This window comes from Octopus sinensis, linkage group LG13 (genome assembly GCF_006345805.1).
Source record: "Octopus sinensis linkage group LG13, ASM634580v1, whole genome shotgun sequence".
Lineage (NCBI taxonomy): Eukaryota > Metazoa > Mollusca > Cephalopoda > Octopoda > Octopodidae > Octopus > Octopus sinensis.
The window spans coordinates 17,975,962-17,998,987 of record NC_043009.1 but is presented as its reverse complement, the minus strand read 5'-3'; the positions used below and the strand labels follow the sequence as shown (position 1 = coordinate 17,998,987).

At 37.2% G+C, this 23,026-nt stretch overlaps 1 protein-coding gene across 3 annotated transcripts in view; it reads left to right on the top strand.

Annotated features, from left to right (window-relative positions):
* LOC115218350 (zinc finger protein 433-like) overlaps nucleotides 1-11,198 on the top strand; it is a 73,467-nt gene extending 62,269 nt beyond the window's left edge. For all 3 annotated transcript variants that reach the window (XM_029788112.2, XM_029788111.2, XM_036508173.1), the window contains exon 3: nucleotides 3,769-11,198. In XM_029788112.2, coding sequence (XP_029643972.1) covers nucleotides 3,785-6,187 — 2,403 coding nt within the window. In that variant the 5' untranslated portion in view covers nucleotides 3,769-3,784 and the 3' untranslated portion in view covers nucleotides 6,188-11,198. The remainder of the gene's footprint in view (nucleotides 1-3,768) is intronic.
* The last annotated feature ends 11,828 nt before the right edge of the window (nucleotides 11,199-23,026 follow it).

The following is a 23,026-nucleotide window of genomic DNA, read 5'->3' as shown; positions in this document are numbered from 1 at the left end:
TTTCTAATCCAAATCAAACTTTGTCACATGTCTCACAGTACAGGCAAATAAAAAACAAGGTCAATTCAAAAAATATAAATCAAATTTATTTGTGTATATATATGTGTGTGTGAGAATCGTTGGCGATTTTTTTTCCCTCCATCTTCCTTTTCTTTTGAACTTTCCTCTGTCTCCTGTTTCAAAAGAAGAGCTTTGCTTGAAATGTAAAACCACCTTTCTTTCCTTCCATGAGCATCTGCTAATACCTTACATGGACCTTGTTTTTTTGTGTGTGTGTTTGTACTTTTTTTTTATTTACTATATGCACACATATATATATATTATGTATACACACACACACACACACACACGCACAATATTTTTCCTATTTGTTTACATTCTGCATAATGATTCATATCTGCAGAAATCACTTCAAAGGAAAAAGTAAGAAAAAATATAATCTAATAGTTTTTAAATTCTTACTATATATTTTGGTCCAAATCTTTTTTCAATTGCTGTCAGAACTGTTGCCGATCTTTCCTCTTTTGGAAAAAGAAATACCCAATTCATAATCACACACGGGGTTTTTATGTTTGCCATATATTTTCTTAGATATTTCTATCTTCTTTTGAAAACACTTAGAATCCAAACTTACTGCTTGATGACTTGAAATTGGTATCCATTTTTCATTCATAGTGAAACATTTCGGAAAATGAAAAAACAAAAAGTCTCCAAAAGTTTACAACACTCATATCGTGTATAATAATGGCAAACAGTGTAATTTAGTTGCTTACGTAGTGAAACCATGAGTTTCCTGAATATGTACAGGTTATTTTGCCTGGTTTGGTAATATTAATCAAAATTATTTTGAGCAGTTATGACTGAGTTGATGATATTAAAAATAATTTTGGGGTCAGCTGTGGCTGGGTTAGTTGACAAAAGCATCAAGGACAACTTGAAAAAATAACAGAAACAAGAAAATAAAAGTTCAAACAAAATAATTTCCTTAAAGAATGGAGACCTAAGGGCTACTCACAGAAATCTCACAAAAACCACCGTCCTTCTAACCATTAAGGTATTAATTGTCTTCCACTTCATGGACAGATTCCCAGAGCATCCAGCTTTCATCAAAGTAGTGGGAGACACTACTTTGCCCTCCACTGTCTCTTTCCTTTTCAAGTGAAACTTGATGTGGGCTTGGCCAAAGAGGAATGTTTGTTTTTAGCCCTTTCACTTCCATCTGCCACACAGCCTCTTTTGTCAAAATCACAGACAGACCACCAGTCGTTCCTAGCTAAAGGAAAACTGGTTCGGTCATAATGATCTTCACAATGGACTCCGCTGATGGCTGGATCAGCCTCACAGTTGTCTGCAGGTATTATAACTAAGTCACCAATACTTGGGCTCTGGACAAGTATTTGCAGAAAGATTTTGTTGCTCTGCATGCATCATGGACAGCCCTGGCTGACAGCATTTCCATGCCAAAAATTGTAATCTCAAACCAGCAATACCTCTTCCCCATCCCCATAGCACTTCCAGGTCTGAGATTTCTGAAAATCCTCTGAAACAGATTGGTCAGTTAATTTTCACTGATGGCAGACTTTCCTCTAGAACATTATCACTCTTACCTGCGACAAACTTTCTAAAGAATGCCAAAGTAGAACTTTCACTGACCACATTGCGCAATTGGCAGGAGAGTGACAGTATTTGATAACATTCCTAGTTTGAGCCAGGTCTGTAATTCTGGCAAACGGGACAAACTGAGGAAAAACATGTTTGGCAAATGTTGACGACATCTGTGCATTATCTGTCGTGGCATGACTCAACTGCCACTCATAAGGTGTTGATGGCAAATGGAGCACCTGACCAATAGACCATACCCCTTCAGAAAAAGTGGAATAGCATACTCTTCTAGCTAGTTAGACATGAGTTGAGGCAAAGCACAACAACTAGGCAGAAATGGATTATGGAGAGATGTAGACATTTGCCTCCTCTGCTCAGCCTTTCAGAGATGGCTTTCTATTGTGAGTGAGACAAGCTACCCTGTTCATTGCTTTGTCCCAGTTCTTCTCCACTTGGAGATCTGGGCCAAACCTGACCCCAAGCAGTTTGACATGATCATCCACCAATCATGACATACATGTTAGATCCATGTACCTGCTGTCTCTTAGCTGTCAAACTGCAAGCCCACTTTTCTGATTGATTCTGGCTCCTCATGTCATTCCCTAGTGTGATGTGAATCCTCTTGATGCTTCTGGTTGTATGTCCGTTATGTGTACATATGCATGCTAACATGGGTGTTCACATTCTTGTCCGTACAGGATGCCCCTCAATGTCTCTAGTTTCTGCAGTAGTGGCTCAAGAGTCTCTACATTTAGAGAGATAAGAGGACACAACCTCGATGGACTGAGCACATGATGCTAAATGGTTCCAATAGGTGGCCATTCACCCTCACCACTAAGTAGATGTCACTGTACATTGCTGTGAGGATAGTTGTCATGTATTTTTAGCCAGCATTTCATTTTAATGAATTTTAGTCTGATTTTTCTTTAGGGAGAACAGCTGCAAGAGGGTATTGTGGAGCTTGTTTCACGTACAGTTACGTACATCATTTCAGCTGACAGGCCTCTATATGGTTCATCAACTTGCTAGAAGCAGCAGCCAAATTTTCCTAATTACAGCCTACTGTTTCTCAGAAGAGACATATTGGATAATGTAATCTAGGGTACATGACCTGAAAGGTGTCTTGGTCATTGGAATAGCTTTCATCAAAACAGCAACATGAATCATTGTTGCTATATAAAAATTTCGACCATCTTCTAAATTTTTATTGAATAAAATGTATTTATCTCTTACAAGATAACTTTTGGTATGTGTCTGTGCATGTAGATCTGTGTGGTGAGTGACATATATTTGGTTTAGCATAGGATCGGGGGAAGATATAGTTTGGTTTCACTGCTATATTTTACTGATAATTATTTATCAAACATATAAAACTAACCTATATGAGTTTTGGACACTAACGGCATCTTTCAACTTCAGTACACTCTCAAGATTGTTAAAACTCTATCCATATGACTTGGCTTTTTCTTAGCCATCGACTATTTTATCTTTTGGCAGCTATTGACATGGGGCTCAGGTGTACTATGTCTCCAGAGCATTCATTTCGTAACTGGGAGGTACACGTCCTCCTTCAAACATTGACATCTCATTTCAATGAGGAACCTCTGTGTATAACTTCTGGAACTCACCTTTTGAAACTGGTGGTCTGTTACCTTCAAATCACATTTCAGAAGAAAGGCCACCATACATGATGTAATCCTAGTCATACAAAAGGATGGATAGTAAACATTACCGCAGATGCAGAAAAAGACCAGTCTCTTGTATCCTAATTATCCCTTTGCTTCCCTTATTATAATAATGAACTCTGTTTTTCCTAACTTGGTACTTATACTTTGCATCTATTCACTGAACTGATTATTCACCCAGATTATATATGGGCCCCTTCTCCCAATGTCCAAAAGAATGCTGCTCTATTAGAATTTTTTTCTCATGCAACCCTTTATCACCATGTCTGATTCAGAAATTGAATTTACCTTTTTGTAAAAAAAAAAAAGCATTACTACTTTTATGTGAATTGTGATAAGTATTGTGTGTTTAATGTGTTTCTAGAGATCTCCTCCTCGGTAATCAATTATGGTATTATTTAAAATAACTGGGGTGGGATAGGTATTCTCTACTGCATCTGATGCTCATTAATAATGTTTGTTTTTTTCTTTTCTTTTACAGATGCCAGAGAACTAGCATGGCTTCCAACGAGCGTGATCTAGTTGAACGTCTTCTCCGACAATCTATTCTCACATTATGTCGGGAGACAATTTCATATCAACACAGTTTAGAGGTTGATGGGATAGTTTGTATCACTCCAGAAAATGAAAACCAACAAATTGTCATTAAAGTTCACGAGCAAATTCAGAAGACGGGAAGTGGCCCAGAAAATTCATTTATCAAATATGAAACACCAAGATCTTTTGCTAAAAGTTATGATCCTCTATGCACTCCAGAGTCTTTGTGTTCAAGTTATTCATCAAAGGACAACGCACGGGAGAGTAAATTTGGTGATAATAAAGTAGACCATAAGGCAATTATTAATGGACATAGCTCTATTCGTGAATCTGCTGATGTTGGCCAGAGTACTGACCACAGCTCTTCACAACAGAATATGCCAATATCGTCAAAAGCACGCGATAAAGGAAAGATGTGTATCAGTTCCAGTAATAGCTCCAGCTTTATACAGGAAAACCTTGATGAAAGTGGCTTAAACCGCTCTGTAGCATCATCGAATACTTCATTAACAATGGGAAATCAATTGAACACTCCCAACAGCCTGTGTGACTATTCCCCCAACTTAATGTTAAACATGTCTTCAAATTCTTACACTCCCATTCCATGCAAACGCTGTGACATAGTTCTTCCAGATGCTCACACTTTTGAAAAACACAACCTTGCTGAGCATTCAGTTTTCACTTGTAATATTTGCTATAGGACATTCACTGCCCGTAACAACCTGAAACGTCACATTCGACTCCATACAGGATATAAGCCCTATACGTGCAATATTTGCTCCAGCAGTTTTACACGAAAAGACGACTTGAAATTCCATCTGTTAAAGCATAATTATGATAAGCCATACCGTTGCAACCAATGTGGAAAAGGTTACATGGATCGGTCCTGTTTAGCTAATCATATGTTGAACGAACATAGCTGCAAGTTGATGCACGTTTGTCCTCAGTGTGGAGAAGGCTTCAATAATACACACATGTTCATGGAGCACAAGAAAAGTCATCCAGAACTAAAAGAATTTCAGTGTAGATTGTGCAACTTTACTGGAATCAACTCGCTAATGTACCAAAAGCATATGCTGACCCATGGCCATAAAAAGACATACCGCTGTGATCCATGTGATCTGAGTTTTGAGGAACCATTTAACTACACAGTCCATTTGAAGCGACACAGAATAGATCCGTCCTTTACTTCCTACATATGTTGTTTCTGTGACAATAAACTACCAACTTACAAACAGTTCATCCGACATGAACACTCACATGCACAGAATAAAGCACATGCCTGTCAATTTTGCAACAAACAATTCCGCTACCCTTCTAATCTCCGTGAGCACATGGTGATGCATGAGCCAAATGCTGACACAGATGTGTCACAGCAATACTGGTGCACTGAATGTAACCAAGGTTTTGTCTCTGAAGAGCTGTTACGTTGCCATATATTCGAAATACATGAGGTAAATACAAAGAAAGAACCTGTTGACTCGAAATCTGGATTAAGTAACTTGATCGCAAATGATGTAGAATCTTCTAGCAGTGAGTCTTTTCCCAGTGGTCAGATGGAAGCTGACACTACTCATTCATCAAATAAACCAGCAACGGATGATAATAATGACATTGAGATGGCCGAGACACAAGAGTTTGGTGATGCTGTATCTGGCACAGATGCAGAGGAAGATTCTAATTTAGTTATTAATGAAGAAAATGATGAAAACCATGCACAATCTTCTCAAGAGCTATTTCCTCGACCACTTTCCAATGGAGACATCAATATTAAGCAAGAATATCCTGATGATTATGAAGATAGCACTGGCAGCAGTGCAACTTCAGATGTTGTAAACCTGGCTGGTTCTGTTAAAAATGAAGAAAACCAGAAAGAGTTAAGCCCTTCTTCACCAATGTCAGAGTCTAAATTGAATCGCAAGTCTTCCGGCACTAAACCATCTTGTTTTGAACGTGTTGTTACCCCTGAAATTCCTTTCCGCAAAAATGTCCCTTTCACTTGCAAAGGCTGTGGCGAAGTATACAATGACTTTGATGGCTTTGAATCCCATAGCACTGTGGTGCACCGGAGGTATGTGTGTGAGTACTGTGGCAAAATTTTTACTTCAAAACCGAACCGAGAGCGCCATGTTCGTTACCACACTGGTGAACGACCCTATCGGTGTGACCTCTGTGGACAATCATTCTTCAGAGGAGATGACCTCAAATATCATCGCACCACTCGGCACTCAGATGTCCGACCATTTAAATGTAAAATCTGTTCACTGTACTTTTCCTGGCCTAAGGATTTGAACCGTCATCTAAAGACTCACAGCATCAATGAAGAGAAACTAATTGAAACAAATATATGTAAAACCATTTAAATATATTTGTTTTTCAATTAGTCTCTCTCTCTCTCTCCCTGGGTGTGTATGAGTGTCTAGCAGTGGAAACTGCTTTTGAAGTGCTTCAGCTATTACTGACCACCACAATGTTTGTCTCCATCACTATTGAAATGTTGGTCGACTAGTAGGGCAAATTTATTTTTTATGAATCAGCAAATACGAGCCTTAGTCTTTGAATGATTTTACCTACCATTCTTCTTTCCCCTGGGTGCATCATTGCAAATACTAGGAGGGGTTATTAACCTTCACCGCACTTGTATGCTGAGTCCCCTTTTATATCTTTGCATTTGGGTAGTTCATTTAAACTAATTTTCAAAATGTCAATTGTTATTTTCATTAAAATGGCAGCTGATTGAAACTAAGTTCTACAAAGTTGTCCCCTTCTTCCTCATGGTGTTCTGAGTTCAAGCCTTGCTCAGATCAATCTTGTTTTCATCATTCTGGGATGAAGAAAATGAGTACCAGTCATGTCTATTTAGATGACTCCAGCCCCAACTCCCAACATTTCTGGCCTTGTATCAATACAGAAATCATTAAGATGGAGTGGCAGAAACAGTGTAGTGCCTTGTGGTATTTAGTTACATATCTTTGCTGTTTGTCCTCTATGGTTAATAAAAACCAGTTTTACTGGAAGTTGTTTAACTATAACCATTTTTCTACAAATCAATGGCCTTGTGTCAATCTAAGGAGTTACCATTATTATAAATTTCTACACTTGGCATTTATTTTATTTTCCATAATTTATCAAGAAAAATATATTTAAAAAGATCTTATCCTTATTTTAATTTTATTTTTTAATTAATTTATGGAATTAGACAACCACCACTTATCTCTTCCCTACCCATTTCTAAAGGCTCAATTTGAAATTCCTATAATTGGTGCTCTGGTGGCTGCTAAGTTTCCATAAATTGCCCATTCACTGTTACCATTCCAGGCAGCTGTAACAGATAAACACAAAAAATCAGTAGGTCTATATATATATATATCATAATTATTTTGTTTGTATGAACCATTTTAAGTTTGACCCACACTTAAAACTTGGATAGGTTGGGCTTCTTGGCCATAGAAACAACCTTCCAGCCCTCATTTCAGACATTTCCATTGGGGCATGAACACCTTTTTGCTTAAGAATTGCTTTGCGACTCAGACAACCAAAATAAATACAAAAGACACAAACAATAAAACAACATACAGGGTGTCAAATTTTAATGTATTTCAGTTTTGACCATTTGATGTGGAGCTTTCATACACAACTGGTTCCTTTCCAAAAGTTTGTGCTGTTGCCTTTAGGTCAGGTGCCACCGTCCTTCACTTTTTTTAATGCAATTGTAAATAATTTAATCATAATCATTTGGTTCTGAAAAGACCATTGATGAGTCACTGGAGCTCAAGTGATCTTTAGACATATGTTTCTAAAGGTTGCTAATAGTATACTGCCTTCACTGAATCACACCATGTCAATGTGACTGGTATGTATGGTATACATAGCTTAATCTGAAATCTGTGAAGTTTATCGAATTGATTTGCAAAACAGCTCCAGAATCTGAGTTTGTCCATTGATATATGGCCTTTGTATGTGTGTGATGATTTTTTTAGTGGGATAGATGTGCTTAGCAATTTCCTTTTAAAATATTCTTTAGTGGGATTTATAATTTTGTATTTTTTTAAAGTAGTTTCAAATAATGTTTGCCTTAAAAATGAAAGAATCAAATGAGGTGAAGTGGACCTTAAATTTCAAAAAAGTAATAATGAAAAAGGATCATTTTAAAAAAGTTAGGTTTTGATATTTTTAAATGTGTTTGAAGAAATAATGTTTCCACCATTGTTTCCTGGATGCTCACATAAACCCTATCCAACTTTACCTTGGGCTTAGTATATTAAGGCAAATATGGCAAACGAAATAGTTTCAAAATTTTCAGCCTGCCTATTTGGAACTTTGTGGATGCCAATATTTATAAATGCTCTACTACAAGTTTCCGTCCCCATGACTCTTAAAATAGACCGTCCTCTTTTTAAACCTTTCTAATATTGTTTCAACCATCTTTATTTTGCATCAATTGTAATGTTCTGGGGGTGCCAACTTTGCAAAAAACCTGTCAAGACTACTATTTTGTTAGTTTATTCAAAGAACTCATAAATTGAAATGCAAATCCTCATCACTGTCAAAGAGGAGCTTACAAAGATCGTTTTTGCTTGGTTTTTACTTTTACTAATACATTTTTTAACACCTTTATACTCCATTTGCATCCATACTACTATTTGGCTTGGGTTGGATATTCATGCAAATAGTCATTTGCACAAATTAGTGTCAACTGTTTTAACACAAATGCATGTCTTCCTTTTCATGGAAACCTGTTGTAATATTTACCTTTTGAATAGTTGGTTTATAGTTTTTGGTCAAAGTTCTCTGCTATTTAAATCATATCCTCTTAAGGCACTCATGGAATAATTTTGTCTGATTTTGTGTAAGCATTTAATACCTTTCTTCCCTCATCTCCAAAGCCCCTCTTCACAGCTCTGTTGTTTTGTATTCATATGATTAAAGTTCTTTGAATTCTTTTGGTGCTGTTACAGAAAGTTTAGAATTCAAGTACTGGATAAAAGATGGAAAAAAAGAGTCACAAAATTTTCTCATTTGAGATTCAAATATGATTGGTGCCTTTATTTACTAAAACACTCATTGAATGCTGTGCAAAAATATTTTAAAAATTGTTTGGAATTCTTCACTGTAAGTGCCTTGTGTATTATGTGTATGTGTATGTGTGTGTGTGTGTGTTTGTAATTTATATTTTTTTCTTATGTTGTCATAGTGCCAAAGAATGGTCTTTGGGTTTGCTTATGCCATATTCCTGGCAATAATGTCTGTTAATTATCTTAACAATTTCCTTTACCAGCAATTTGCATGCTGTAGAGTGAAAATAGGTTTTGTTCAACAGGAATATGCAGACGTGAAGTGTTTGAGATGTCAACTATCATGTGATCTATGTGTTTGTATATATATATATAAGTGTGTGTACAGACACACATACACGCACACACTTGAGTAAGAGCATAACTAAAGAAATATAGCATATTCCAAGTAGTTGTATGTAATTGATTCTGTAAATCTTTTTCATTCTCACACATGTACACATACATACATACACTCGTATATACACATAAATACGCACAGGTATATATTTGTATATGATGGTATCTATGTTTCTGTACACATACACACACGCACACATCATCATCATCATCACAAGTTTCTTGAGAAATTCCATTTTACTATGAATTTTTTTAATATATATTTCAGTAGAGACAAGTCCAAATATACATCCTTATGGTGCCTTCCCAACCCATTCTGCCAATTATTATATTACCATTCCAAAATATTTTTTTATCAAAAACAATTTTTTTTTTTTTTTTTCCTGACCCTATCAGCTTTTTCAATAATTAGAATGATATAACCTCCCCAGTTGCACAGTGCTGAAGCATTCCAGTCTTCTATCATTCCATTTGTTTCCTACCTTACTATATTCTTAATAAAGGAAATATATTCAACATTGTGTGAAAATGGCATGTATTTTTCAATTTTTTATTATTACATGCAATATTATAGCACATGTGAGTGCCATGAAGTAGGTTGTAAGCTCATGTGAGCCAAGTCTACAGCTCTTGTATTGATTCCCGGTTGGAACTATTTCACTTATACTGTCACTAATACCCTTGGGAAAGGCATGACTGTCAAAACTTCCCATTTCCATCTCCTATATTAAGAAACTTTATTATTCTTATGCTTTGGTTTGTAGTTGCCAAATTTATATTCTAATATATCAAGAAACTTGCTGATTTCTAAACGAGGGCAGAGGTGCTGTGATACATAGATGCCTATAAAAGTGTTGTTGAACACATAATCCAGTTTATTTTTTTTATTTTCATTTTTTTTTTGTTTTCCTTGTTTTAAATTCCTTGTTCCTCAGTGCTGTGAATATCTGCAGGAATATTATTAGCATGGTGTGTGTTGTGGTGTTAATCATTTCACAAATAAACTGTTGGATTTTGAGTTTTTAGAATTATAACCAATAGTTTAATTTTTTTTTTTGCTGGCCATTTTTGTGTTGTGTAACCTATGCAGGATTTTATGGTGATAGTAAATATAAACAATTTAAAAGAAACTATTAAAGAGAGGTTTTCATACCAACAAGTTCTCTTTACAATTGTTTATCTTTTGGTTGAATTTTTATCTACAAAGTGGATGGCCTCCCCCACCTCAAAGATTTGGTGTGCGATTGTAGCTTTTTCTGCTTAATCTGTTAATATTACTTCTACTAATAATAATAATTATAACAACACCCTCTCAGGCAACTGTGAAAGTACAGGTTCCGTTTTTTTTTTTTTTTTACAGAACTATTAGAACCAACGAATAGCATTTTTTTTTTTTTTAAGTTATAGCTCAGATCACCTTATTAATGTTATTTATTTTTTTTATATTTCTGACTTTATAATCATTTTTCATTTCTAAAATTATTCCTAAAGTAATCTCTTAATCTTAGTTGTAATCTTAATTCTGCTGTATTCTACTCAATCCCTTAAATCATTGACACATACACTCACACATACATGCAGACACATACCTTCATATACCTATCCCAGCCTTCTCATAATTTTTGAAAGGGCTTCTATTTTTTTTTTTTATATTTCCCTAGCTTGTAATGTTGGAACCTTGCCCTGCCCTAGTGGGGTGGGGGCTAACTTAGGATTACAACCCTATTACTAGTTATGCCACTAAAGTTATATTGTAAAGTTAGCTTGTTGTCTGGGTGTGTTATTCACTTCTTTGCCCCCCCCCCCTCTCCAGTTACCTGTTTTTGACTATACCTGTTTCTCAATCTACAATGTTTTCCCTCTCCAATTTCACCTAGCTTGTTATGTGGACCACAAACAATATTTGTGAAAAAAAAAATTAAAAATTAATAACACAAAAATAAGATTTAAAAAAAAAAAAGAGAAATATTGCTAAGTTGCTATTGATAATGTTTTTAATTAAATAGTTTAATAAAAAATAAATAAAATAAACACCAATACAGAAGTGTTAATGTTTTTGATTTCTCTGAAATATTTTTGAAAAAAAATTTTAAATACATGTTTGTATAGTATTTGCTTAGGTTTTGTGTGAGAAATAGTTGTGTTCTATGTAAGTCAGTGTTGAGTGTGTACTTTCTTACTTGTTACAGCAATTGTGATGTTACCATGCATCTTTCTCTCCCTCTCTCGCTTTTCTGTATTTGTGTGAAAAGTATTCTACAATAGAGATGCAGGCGTGGTTGTGTGGTGAAGAAGTTTGCTTCTCAACCACATCGTTTCAGATTCAGTCCTGCTGCTCGGAACTTTGGGCAAGTGTCTTCTATTACACTGTTGGGCTGACCAAAGCCATGTGAGTGGATTTGGTTGATGGAAACTGAAAGAAGCCCGTCGTGTCTGTCTGTATTTACATCTGTACCGTAACTTGACAGTTTGGCAAAAGAAACCGACAGAATAAGGACCAGTCTTTTAAGAAGTATTCAGGTCAATTCATTTGGTTTAAAGATTTTTCGAGGTGGTGCTCCAGCATGGCCGCAGTCTAATAGTGACTGGAACGGGTAAAAGAAAAGATTCAATGATGCATGACTTTGACGAATTCACTTCATCATGAAAAGGATCTGAGTTCAATCCGGGCCTGCTAATACAAGCTTGTAGAAGAGTATAGTCCAGCAGATCGATTTGGCTTTTTTAAGCCTGGTGCTTATTCTGTCAGTCTCTTGGTGAAGCATTGTGTTAAGGGTCGTAAACAAACCAACCTCAGTTGTCATGAAGTGAAGGGAACACACACGTGTGTGTGTATATACATACATATATATGGTGCAGTGAATAAATTGTCATCTGAATTATGCAAAAGTGAAAATAACACTAGCCTCTCATTTTAGCATATTTTTACCAAAACTACTTTAAAATATCTTGAAATACTAAAGAGTAAATCTATTCGATAAAATCACCATTGGCTTCAACCACGACCTCCAGATGACTAAGTTGGTGAATGCTGCCAAAAAACCAGTTCATCTTAGGTGTTACAAGGAGTTTTGTTGGTCTCTCGCTCAGCTGTGTTCCGTGCCTAGTATTCAAGCGGGTTGCAGTCTGGGAAGTTAGGAGTGATGTGATCGCACAAATTGTCTGGCAGCCATGACTGGGTTCTTCAACTTGTGTGGCATGGTGCAGAGTCCTGTTGCCAGATGTAGGGACTTCCAGTATCCACCCTCTTGATCGAGGGCAGCACTACCTTCTCCAGGCATTTGATGTAAGCCTCCGTGTTGACTGAGGCTGTGTGGGACGATGAATGGAGGCATAATGTTGCCATCACTAGTGATCACTCCAAGACTGGTTGTTTGATTTTTATCATTCTCGGTGCATCTCCTCAGACTGACACCCAAACACCCTGAAATGTTCGTATTGAAGCTTCCGGCATGGATGCCAAGCAATAACAGCATGTCGTTTCCAAATTTCTGGCATAGTGGATTGCATCATGGTGCTATTTTTCTTCACAGGCGGTGCCCAACTAACCCTACTATACTATATAATGGACAAAATAAAAAATAGACAATGCACGAAAAAGAAAAATATAAAACGGTGACAATTTATCCATCGCACCCTGTATGTGCACAGGTTTTTTTCATTCCTTCTCTAAGAGTTTCCTCTTATTCCTTTCTGTCAAAGTGCATAGATTTGCTGTGCGTCAAACTAATACACTTGTTCCTATATATATATATATATATATATATATATATATATATATACATATACATACATATCATCGTCGTTTAACATCCACTTTCCAGGCTGGGATGGTTTAACTGAGGGCTGGCATGCGAGAAGGATACACCAGGCTCCTATCTGATCTGGCAGGGTTTCGACACTTGGATGCCCTGCCTAACGCCAACCTCTGAGAGTGTAGTGGGTGCTTTTTACATGCCACTGGCATGAGGGTCACTCAGGCGGTACTGGCATCTACCATGCTCAAATGGTGCTTTTAACGTGCCGCTGGCTTGGGTGCAAATCAGGCAGTACTGTCATCGGCCACAACAGCGGTTTCAATTGCCTTAACAGGTCTTCGAAAGTGCAGATTATCGCCCAATGATTGAAGTTGGCTGGTTATACTGCATTGGCATAGGCCATGGTCATGGTATTAGTTGGCTTGCCGGTCCTTCTCAAGCACAGCGTGACCCCAAATGTTTCGGTTACTATTGCCTCAGTGATGCCCAATGTTCGAAGGTGGTGCTTCACCACCTCATCCCAGGTCTTCTTGGGTCTCTCACAGGTTCCCTGTAATACTAGTGTGTGACAGTTTTTCACACAACTGTCCTCATCCTTTTGCAACGCATGCCCATACCAATGCACACCACTTCTGATGCTTCTTAAATATATATATTTATAGATGTATATATATATATATGTTAAAAGATATAAATATATATATATATATATGAATATAGATATATATTTACATGTATTTATATATATATAAATATAGATATATCTTTATATATATAAATACATATATCATCATCGTTTAACGTCCGCTTTCCATGCCAGCATGGGATGGACGATTCGACTGAGGACTGGCGAACCAGATGGCTGCACCAGGTTCCAATCTGATCCGGCAGAGTTTCTACAGCTGGATGCCCTTCCTAACGCCAACCACTCCGAAGGTGTAGTGGGTGCTTTTATATGCCATCAGCATGAGGGTCATTCAGGCGGTACTGGCAGCGGCTACGATCAAATGGTGCTTATTATGTACCACCTGCACAGGAGCCAGTCCAGCGGCACTGGCAACGTCTTCGCTCGAATGTTTTTTCGTGTCACCAGCACAAGTGCCAGTAAGGCGACGCAGGTAACGATCACGCCCGAATGATACTTTTCACGTGACATCGACACGGAGGCCAGCTTGTTGCTCTGGCAACGATCACGCTCGTATGGTACTCTTAGCGCTCCACTAGCACGGATGCCAGTCATCGAATTTGGTTTCGATTTCGATTTCACTTGCCTCACCTGGTTTAGTGTCCAATGAAGGAAAGGTATGCATAATTGGGCTGGTTAAACCCCTGGCATAGGCCACAAGGTTATGGTCTCACTTGAGCTTGCCGGGTCTTCTCAAGATAAATTGATAGATACAACTGAGTGGGCAAACCAAAAATATGAGACACTGCCTAGTGGCTTTTCTATTTTGATAATCCTGGTACTTATTCTATCGGTTTCTTCTTGTGAAACCAGTAAGTTATGGGGATGTAAATAAGCGAACACCAGTTGTGATGAGGGAGAGACACAAAGACACACACATAGACTTACATACAATTGATTTCTTTCAGTTTCTGTCTACAAATCCACTGACAAGGCTTTGGTTGGTCTGCGGCTATAGCAGAAGACACATGCCAAGTTACCATATAGTAGGACTGAACTCAGGACCATGTGTTTTGGAACCAAGTTTGTTACCACACCTGCACCTATATGTATGTGGGTTTGTGTGTATAGGTGTATATATGTGTACATATTACATGTACATCTATCGATATATATATATATACATCTACACATACATGTATACGTATACACCTATACATATACATCTATATATATACACACACACACACATTTATTTCAAATTTTGGCACAAGGCCAGCAATTTTAGGGGAAGGTTAGTCGATTACATCGACCCCAGTACTTGGCTGGTGCTTTATTTTATTGACCTCGATAGGGTGAAAAACAAAGTTGACCATGGAGGGATTTGAACGCAAAGAGCCGGAAAACAGCTAAACATTTTGTCCGTCGCACAAAAAAACTATCAGATCATTGCTTTAACGGTTTCAAATTTTTGCATAATTCTAGGAATTTTAAGAATAGGTAAGTCGATTACACTGACCCCCAGTGCTCATGTTATTTATTTTATCGATGTCAAAGGACGAAAAGCAAAGTCAGCTTCGGCGGGATTTGAACTCAGAACGTAAATGCGAAAGAAATGCTGTTAAGCATTGTCTGATGCACCAACCATTCTGCTATCCCACCGTCTTAATAATCCTTCCTGCTTTAGGCACAAGGCCTGGAATTTAGTGGGGGGGGGGCTAGTCAATTGTATCGACCCCAGTACCGATTCTTCCAGTTTGCCAACTTAATAATAATAGTCATCTTATCTACTAAAGGCACAGGCCTAAAATTTGGTGGGAGGGGCCTACTCTATTATATCGACCCCGAAAGGATGATAAGTAAAGTCGACTTCGGCGGAATTTGAACTCAGAACGGTATGATAGCGATTCTGCCAGCTTGACACCTTCTTTATAATAATGGTTCCAAATTTTGACACAAGGGCGGGGATAAGTCGATTACATCGACCTCCAATTCTCCAGAGAATTCGTAGCTAGGACTGCAGAGGCAACTTGGAAATATTCATGAGTCTCTAACAGAGACAATATTATCTGAAGATGACTTCCACAGAGCACAGCCCATATAATTCCCCAAATAGTGATACTTGCCAATCCCCCGTTCATGAAACTATGAACTGACTCTTGTTCTTGACACACTAAATCATTATGACGAATTATTCAGAGCCCAAATACCTGTGGTTTATGCATGTTGAAAATTAAGACAGTGGTGGTGGTAGGGCACTTATTCTTACATAATTGAAGTTGAGGGCAGTGCTCATGTTCTTTGAAGACGCATCGAGACTGACGAGGTTCATGCGATTAATGTCCTGAGTTACAAGAAAAAAGACAGACGCGGACAGCAGTGTAGAGGTCGCAAGTTTTAGATAGAGAGGAAATAATAAAGTGGTTGATGCGGAGGATGGTGGTAAAGTAGGGTTGACTCGTAGAGGAGTGATGAGTTGGTTGGTCGGAAGTAGCTTGCTCCTTTAGAAGACAAGAAGCTATGATAGTATAAGTGTGTGTGTGTGAGAGAGAGAGGAACTTGAGAGTGTCTGGACAGACCTACACAAGCGAACGCACAAATGAGGCACGTCCTTCATTACATCGATACAACACAGAATACAGTGCTATACGCGTACAGACTTACACACAAATCTGGAAGAGATTTTTGTAATTGTTTTCTCCCTCTTCATTCGAAGCCGATGGCAATTGCTACCAGGCACTTGCTTACCGTACCTCGTAGTGGATACAGTTTCATTAAACCAAGAATTTATCTTATATGGAATTTTATACCTTTATACGACTTACATCTCATAGCGCATATACAGGGTGCGTAAGGCATTTGAGGACATAACTTTTTGGGGTCATTGCTGCATTTTTTGCTAACTCTGTATAATCTTTGTTTCAGAAAATAATAATAGCAGACCCTCAGCTTACTCAAGAAATGAAGAGGCATGCTGTTATCGTAGTTATAAAGGCTGAGCATAGCTATTTAGAAATATCTCGATTTTTAAAAGTTGCCAGATCTATCATTTACAAAGTTTGTAAGGAAGTAGAGACAGAAGATGGAAACGTATCACCAGTTTGAAAGCATAAAAAGCATTCTAAGCACTCTGAAATCATCAGAACAGCTGAATTTATCCAGCAAGTTCAGCAGACCATTGATTACAATCCCAGAAATCCATGAGATCAATTGCAAAAGATCTCCAGGTGTTAGAATTGTTGTCCACGAAGGCATCAGATATAAGTCTTATATGATGAGGAAAAGTCAATTTGTCAGGAAAAGCAAAAGAAAATCACTACAGCAGGTCTAAAAGGCTCTTAAACAAACTAGTAACACAGGAATGGATGGCTGAAAATTTTCATGATCACATAAGGCCTAACATTTGGCCTCCTAATTCTCCAGATGTCAATTCATTGGACTATTAGATGTGGAGCGTTGTTGAAAGAGAGGTCAATGAACACGCCCATAACACCAAAGATTCTTTGAAAGCTGCCGTAGTCAGAGTAATGTCCCAAATGATCCAGGACCATTTGATTCGAGCATGTAGATGATTTAGATCTCATATAGAAACAATTGTTGAAGCTGAAAGTGGCTTTATTGAATAACAGAGAAAAGGACGTTTATTTTTATTATCCTCATAGCATTTTTTGATAAAGTTATTAGCCTATTACTATGTTTTCTTACAAACATAAATCTGTCGTCAAATATCATACGCCCGCTATATATATATATATATATGTATATATATACTTGCATGTATTTATGTAAATACATACATATATATATTTGTTCACATATATAAAACATGCATATATTCATACACACGCACACATACATAAATACGTTGTGAGTTGTGTGTATGTGTAATATAATTTCCTGCTTCCTCATGTTACCTATCGATTCAAACAATCTACTTTTTCTTTCCTTCATTGAAGTAGGATGAAAAGGTTTCTTCTCTCGCGACCTGTCCGAACTGGGTTATTTCATTGGTCTGTCATATCTAGGTCAAGATGGTAAAGAATGATGCGTTGAAGCTGTTATTCAAATGGTTGTATCTTCATAACGGAAACGTGCCTATTAATAGTTCATCACTTCGAACTTTCTCGAATACTCCTGTTATACAAACAATTGGCCAATGTGGTCGCTTTTCATTTTGCTTCTACTTGGGTCTAATTCTTACCTACTTATGCATGTGTGTGTGTGTGTATGTGTATTTTGTTTGGGAGTCAACTAATTTTTGTTGCTGTTCAGCCCCAGGTCAACTCTGAGCTTATAGATTCATGATCAAAGCTATTCCAGTCGTAGTTATCTCATCGTTTATAGAGGTTTGTAAGACAGCATTATCTAATATTGCTTATGACGGAAGACAATGACTTGAGAAAAGATTTGGTTGCTATTTCTAGATGGTTGTGCAACCACATAGAGTCTCCCTCGTTTGTTCCTTGAATAAGGCGGTTGTCTGCACAATTTTCCGTCAATCAGATTTCGTTCACAAAGCTTTTTTGTCTACTCGAAACTATGGTGGAAGTCTCTTGCTCCAAGTGCCGATCGAACATGAAAGCATGTGGTCGGAAAGCGAATCAAGTGAATGTCTTAAACACACAACCGCACCGTCGCTCATTTTCTATGCTGTGTGTATAAACTGTGTTGAGGAATGTGTGTTGGATACGTGGTATGTATGTATCTATGTATGTATGTCATTCATAAGTTTTATTTCAAGATTTCTTGCCAATAGAGAAAGAGCCGGTTTCTAACCTAGATCTAAGGCTCCTTCACTGGAATTTTAACAATATCAATATGATGTTTTTGTATGTATGTATACGTGCAGATCTGTATGTTTTGTTTTATGTATGTATTCTCATGCTCATATATATATTCAGATGTATGTATGTAGGAAAATGTGTGATGTACTTGTATGTAGTGTTATACGTGTGTGAATAGGTTTATGTACATTGATAAGTGTTTGTATATGATGATACCCACCAATATCATCATTAAAACCATCTATACGATAATAACACTACCAACTTTATCACACTCCCCACCACCACTGTCCACCACCACCACCACCATCCCACCACCACCACCATTGCTGACACCAAAAACAAGAACCAAAATATTTCTACAGGTCATTTCAAAGCCTTCACCTCCTATAATCTCCAAACACCGATGTCACCATGGCAATTGTTATGGTGTATAATATTGTTTCATTAGTTCTTGAACGTTGGTTTTATCTGAAAGTACTCCTCGTTCCTCTCCTTTATTCACTTTCAAAATATTTCAATATAATCAATGTGTGGAGCGGTTGAGCCACGGCCATATATTCATGGCATAGAAAAGCTGTTCAGTCAAAAGGTTGTTCCCTAAATAGGCATAAGATAAGTGATTTTAGCCTGGTGGGGTGATATTTATTAACAGAATATCATTAACGACTTAATTGAAAGTCGTTGAAGCAGGAGGGTTGAAACCGGATTAGCGTTCAATTAAATGCTCCTCACATGCAAGACTCAACAGGATGTTGTGGTGACCATGCTTCTAACGATGGTGTTAATGATGACAATGAAATGCTGGAACATGCATGACTGTCACAACTACATATTCCATATTCTCCATATAATTCGATAAAACTCACCAGCCACGGACAGATATTTCTGATTGCAGTATCTCCAACAATTTTTTTATAGCATCTCACTTAAAGTACTTAGCGATTCTTGGTTATGAAATGCCGCCGTGCTTTTTTGTCGTTCTGAGACCGAAAATTATCACAGTCAATCCTGAGGCGCAGGATTGACTGTGATAAAAAGTTTGCTTCTCAACCACATGGTTTCGTTTTCAATCCCGCTGCATAGCACCTTCAGCATGTGTCTTCTATAGCCTCGGGCCGGCCAAAGCCTTGTAAGTGGATTTATTAGACAGAAGCTGAAAGAAGCCTGTTGTATATGTGTGTGTCTGTATTTGTTCCCCACTTACCGCTTGACAACCGGTCTTGGTGTGTTTACGTCCCCATAATCTAGAAGCTCGGCAAAAGAGACCGTTAGAATAAGTACCAATACTTTAAAAAAATTAATAGTGAGATCGATTCATTCAACTAAAATTCTTCAAGGTGCTGCCTCAGCATGTAAAAGATAAAAGATACCAGTCAAATGCTGGAGTCGATTTACGTTTCCGTAGTGCATCTTTATATGTAAATGGAATTATAATGGAGGACGTGGATGCTCAAGTGTCTAAGAATATTCAGTCACGGACTCTGTACGCTGTCCGTGACTAATACCTAATCGCAAGGAGTCATAACTTTGTATAACTGATGAGTAACGCATTAATATGGAGAACTGAGTTCAAACCATCTAAGGATACAAATTGGGAAATAATGGGTTCTGTTATGCTGGCGAGATCTGCTAGAAATATTAACCAAATTTCTTTCAAATTACACACTCCTCCACCGTAGCAAAGGGGCCCATTTGGGTATTGTAGTCCTAAATCAAGTACACCTAAAATAATGCGATATTCAAGGTTAGGATGGCTTTGATCATAATTCTACTCAATCAAGGTGGACTCGGGGCTAAATAACAACAAAAACATACTTTATTGTTTTATTTATGCGTTACTCACCAAAAGAGAAGCAGTTAACAATCTAATTTCAACTTAATATAAAAGATTAACATGTTTCTAATTCCTGTTTAGCCTAAGTACGGATGCAAGTAACATGGTTATATGAAAATGAATCCCGAAAGTGATTGATTTGTGGATGATAAGATTTTAAGATCAAAACAATATCTCAATCTTCGATATGGTGTTATATTTACTGAATTTTCAAGAATTTTCAAGTTTAGTGGTTACTATACCTATCCACACACACAAAAAAAAGGAGAGACACGTGGCTTCTTATCAGTTTTTAGTCTTGATATTTTTCTTACTTACAAACGTTTCCAATTCGGTTTTACGTTTTACAATTTTACAAGTTTATTTCATGGTTTCATTTCTCACTATATCCACTCAGAATACTGAATCGTTTCAGTATACCTCAAGCTAGCTTGTGTATTAGAAATCATCTTGTTTATGTCCCTTTCTGTAGAAACGTAAAATACTTTTTCTATTCCTACTAATACATCTGTTTGTTTTGTACACCACCTGTCTTCGTCTTTTGTTTTTTTCGTAAGCTCTCCCTATATACATGAAATAGTTTCTTTTTTAAGTCCATTCCGAACTATTTGTTATAGAAAGTTTTTCTCCACAAAGTTAATGATGAAAGGAAGTGGAGATACAAAAGAGACAATCAGAGGTTGTGATGTTGTCACATTTGTCGTGACTTTTAGTATTTTAGTTGTGTTATTCGGGACTAGATATTGGTTTCAGATTTTGATACAAGACCAGCAATTTTGGGTGTAGGGGTAAGTCGATTACATTGACCCCAGTGTTCAACTTGTACTTATTTTTATCAACCCAGGAAGGATAAAAAGTAAAGTCGACCTCGGTGGAATTTGAACTCAGAAGGTAAAGACGGTCGAAATACTGCTAAGCATTTTGTCCGGCGTGCTAACGATTCTGCCAGCTTGCCGCCTTATTCAGGACTACATATTACAGTGGCGGTTTTCAAACTGACAAATACCCGCCCCTTTTCCAAATATTTGAGAGATTTTCTTTCTTCACTTTGGTGTTAGATAGGTTTAGAAAGTTTAAACTAACTTAATTTTGTTAAATGTTGCAATTTGTCCGCCCTTTTTTCTGATGCTTATAACACTTCTCTCCTCTCAGAGAAACCTACCTACACGAAACACACCGATAGGGTCCAATTGTTAGTGGCCATACGTCATATTATCTTAGTCTAAGATTCAGTATTGATAACTAAAAGAACATTTACCAATATTAGTGCTGTTGCGAAGACGGCGAGCTGGTAGAACCATTAGCACGCCGGGCAAAATGCTTAGCAGCATTTCGTTTGTCTTTATGTTCTGAGTTCAAATTCATCCATTGTTGATTTCGCCTTTCATCCTTTCGGGGTCGATAAGATAAGTACCAGTTGATATAATCGACTCACCGACCTCCTCCAGAAATTCCTGGCCTTGTGCCAGAATATAAAAGCAATATTAGTGTTGCTGCGGTTGTTTACAATGGTGACTCATACTATTTTGGGGCTTCGCGGTCAAGGCATTTTAAGTGTTGAAGGCCATGAGCACCAACAGGATACTAACTACCGATCTCTTGGTTGGCTATTTACTCTTCTATCTACTCATCAATTGGTGGAAGTGCAATTAATAGTAATAATAAAAAAAAAAAAAAAAAATAAAAACAATGTATCTTTAATTATGTGTAACAACCAAGGATTGGGATATATTAGTGCTTATAAACTCCTAATAATAATTAAATGTGGCGTTCATATTTATTCTTTTTTTCAAGTGGCATTCGGTGATGCAAATTAAGCAAAGTTGAACCCAATGCTTACCGGAAACTCAGTCCTACTTTACATCACATGTTTAATCGCTGGAGTACAAGAGCCAAGTGAGTAAAAACGGAGGTATATTGGTGTGTGGTAGAGAGAACGGTCTTATTTTCTAGATAAACTGATCTGTAGAAATTATTCTAGGCTGAGGGGATTTTTCTTTTTTCTGCTTAGTTTGTAGAAAGGTTTATTTTTATATGAAAATATATAGAAAAGAAAAAATATATGGAAGGACAGTGATGCAGAACTGTGTAGTGGAAAATGTGCTGGAGAGTTCTTGGCTGGATTCTTCATTACGGTGAAACAATAGGAAAAAAATTGCAATCTATTTTTGATCGATAGATCAAAACTATTTAATTGAGATTCATCGTAGTTGGGTCATATTTAATTCCACTGAAATTTTATATAAATACTAGCATTAAAGACCCGTCGTTGCCGGGTCATAGTGCTAGTGCATGTATATATGTGTACATATTACATGTACATCTACACATAAAATACAAAATACAAAGTTATATCTTGATATCGCTAGTGATAACAATACTCAAAATATATAACAGACTGGAATTGTTAGCCTGTCTCTTGTAATTTCGATCAATTGTATCTTGTCCTCCCTCTTGTATAGAAGAGTGGCTACAATCCATCCTACCTCTACTTCTGGGGGAAGGGGTCCTTTTTTATTTTTTTTCGGGACGTCCTACGTCCCAAATATAAATGTAAAATTAAAATATTTCTACTTTGCAAGTTCGAGTCGAGTACTCCCTTGCACGCTCCGTTGACTCGAACCTTGCTTCTATTGTGGCGAATTTACCGCCTCTGATTAGATACCTTTCATAGTCGCACCAAAACACTTTTCGAAGGTGTTCAAATCTTCTTTTTTCTCTACGTTGTATAGTTTATAGACAATAGTCTTTTCTTTAATTTAATTTTTTATTATCCATCTGGAC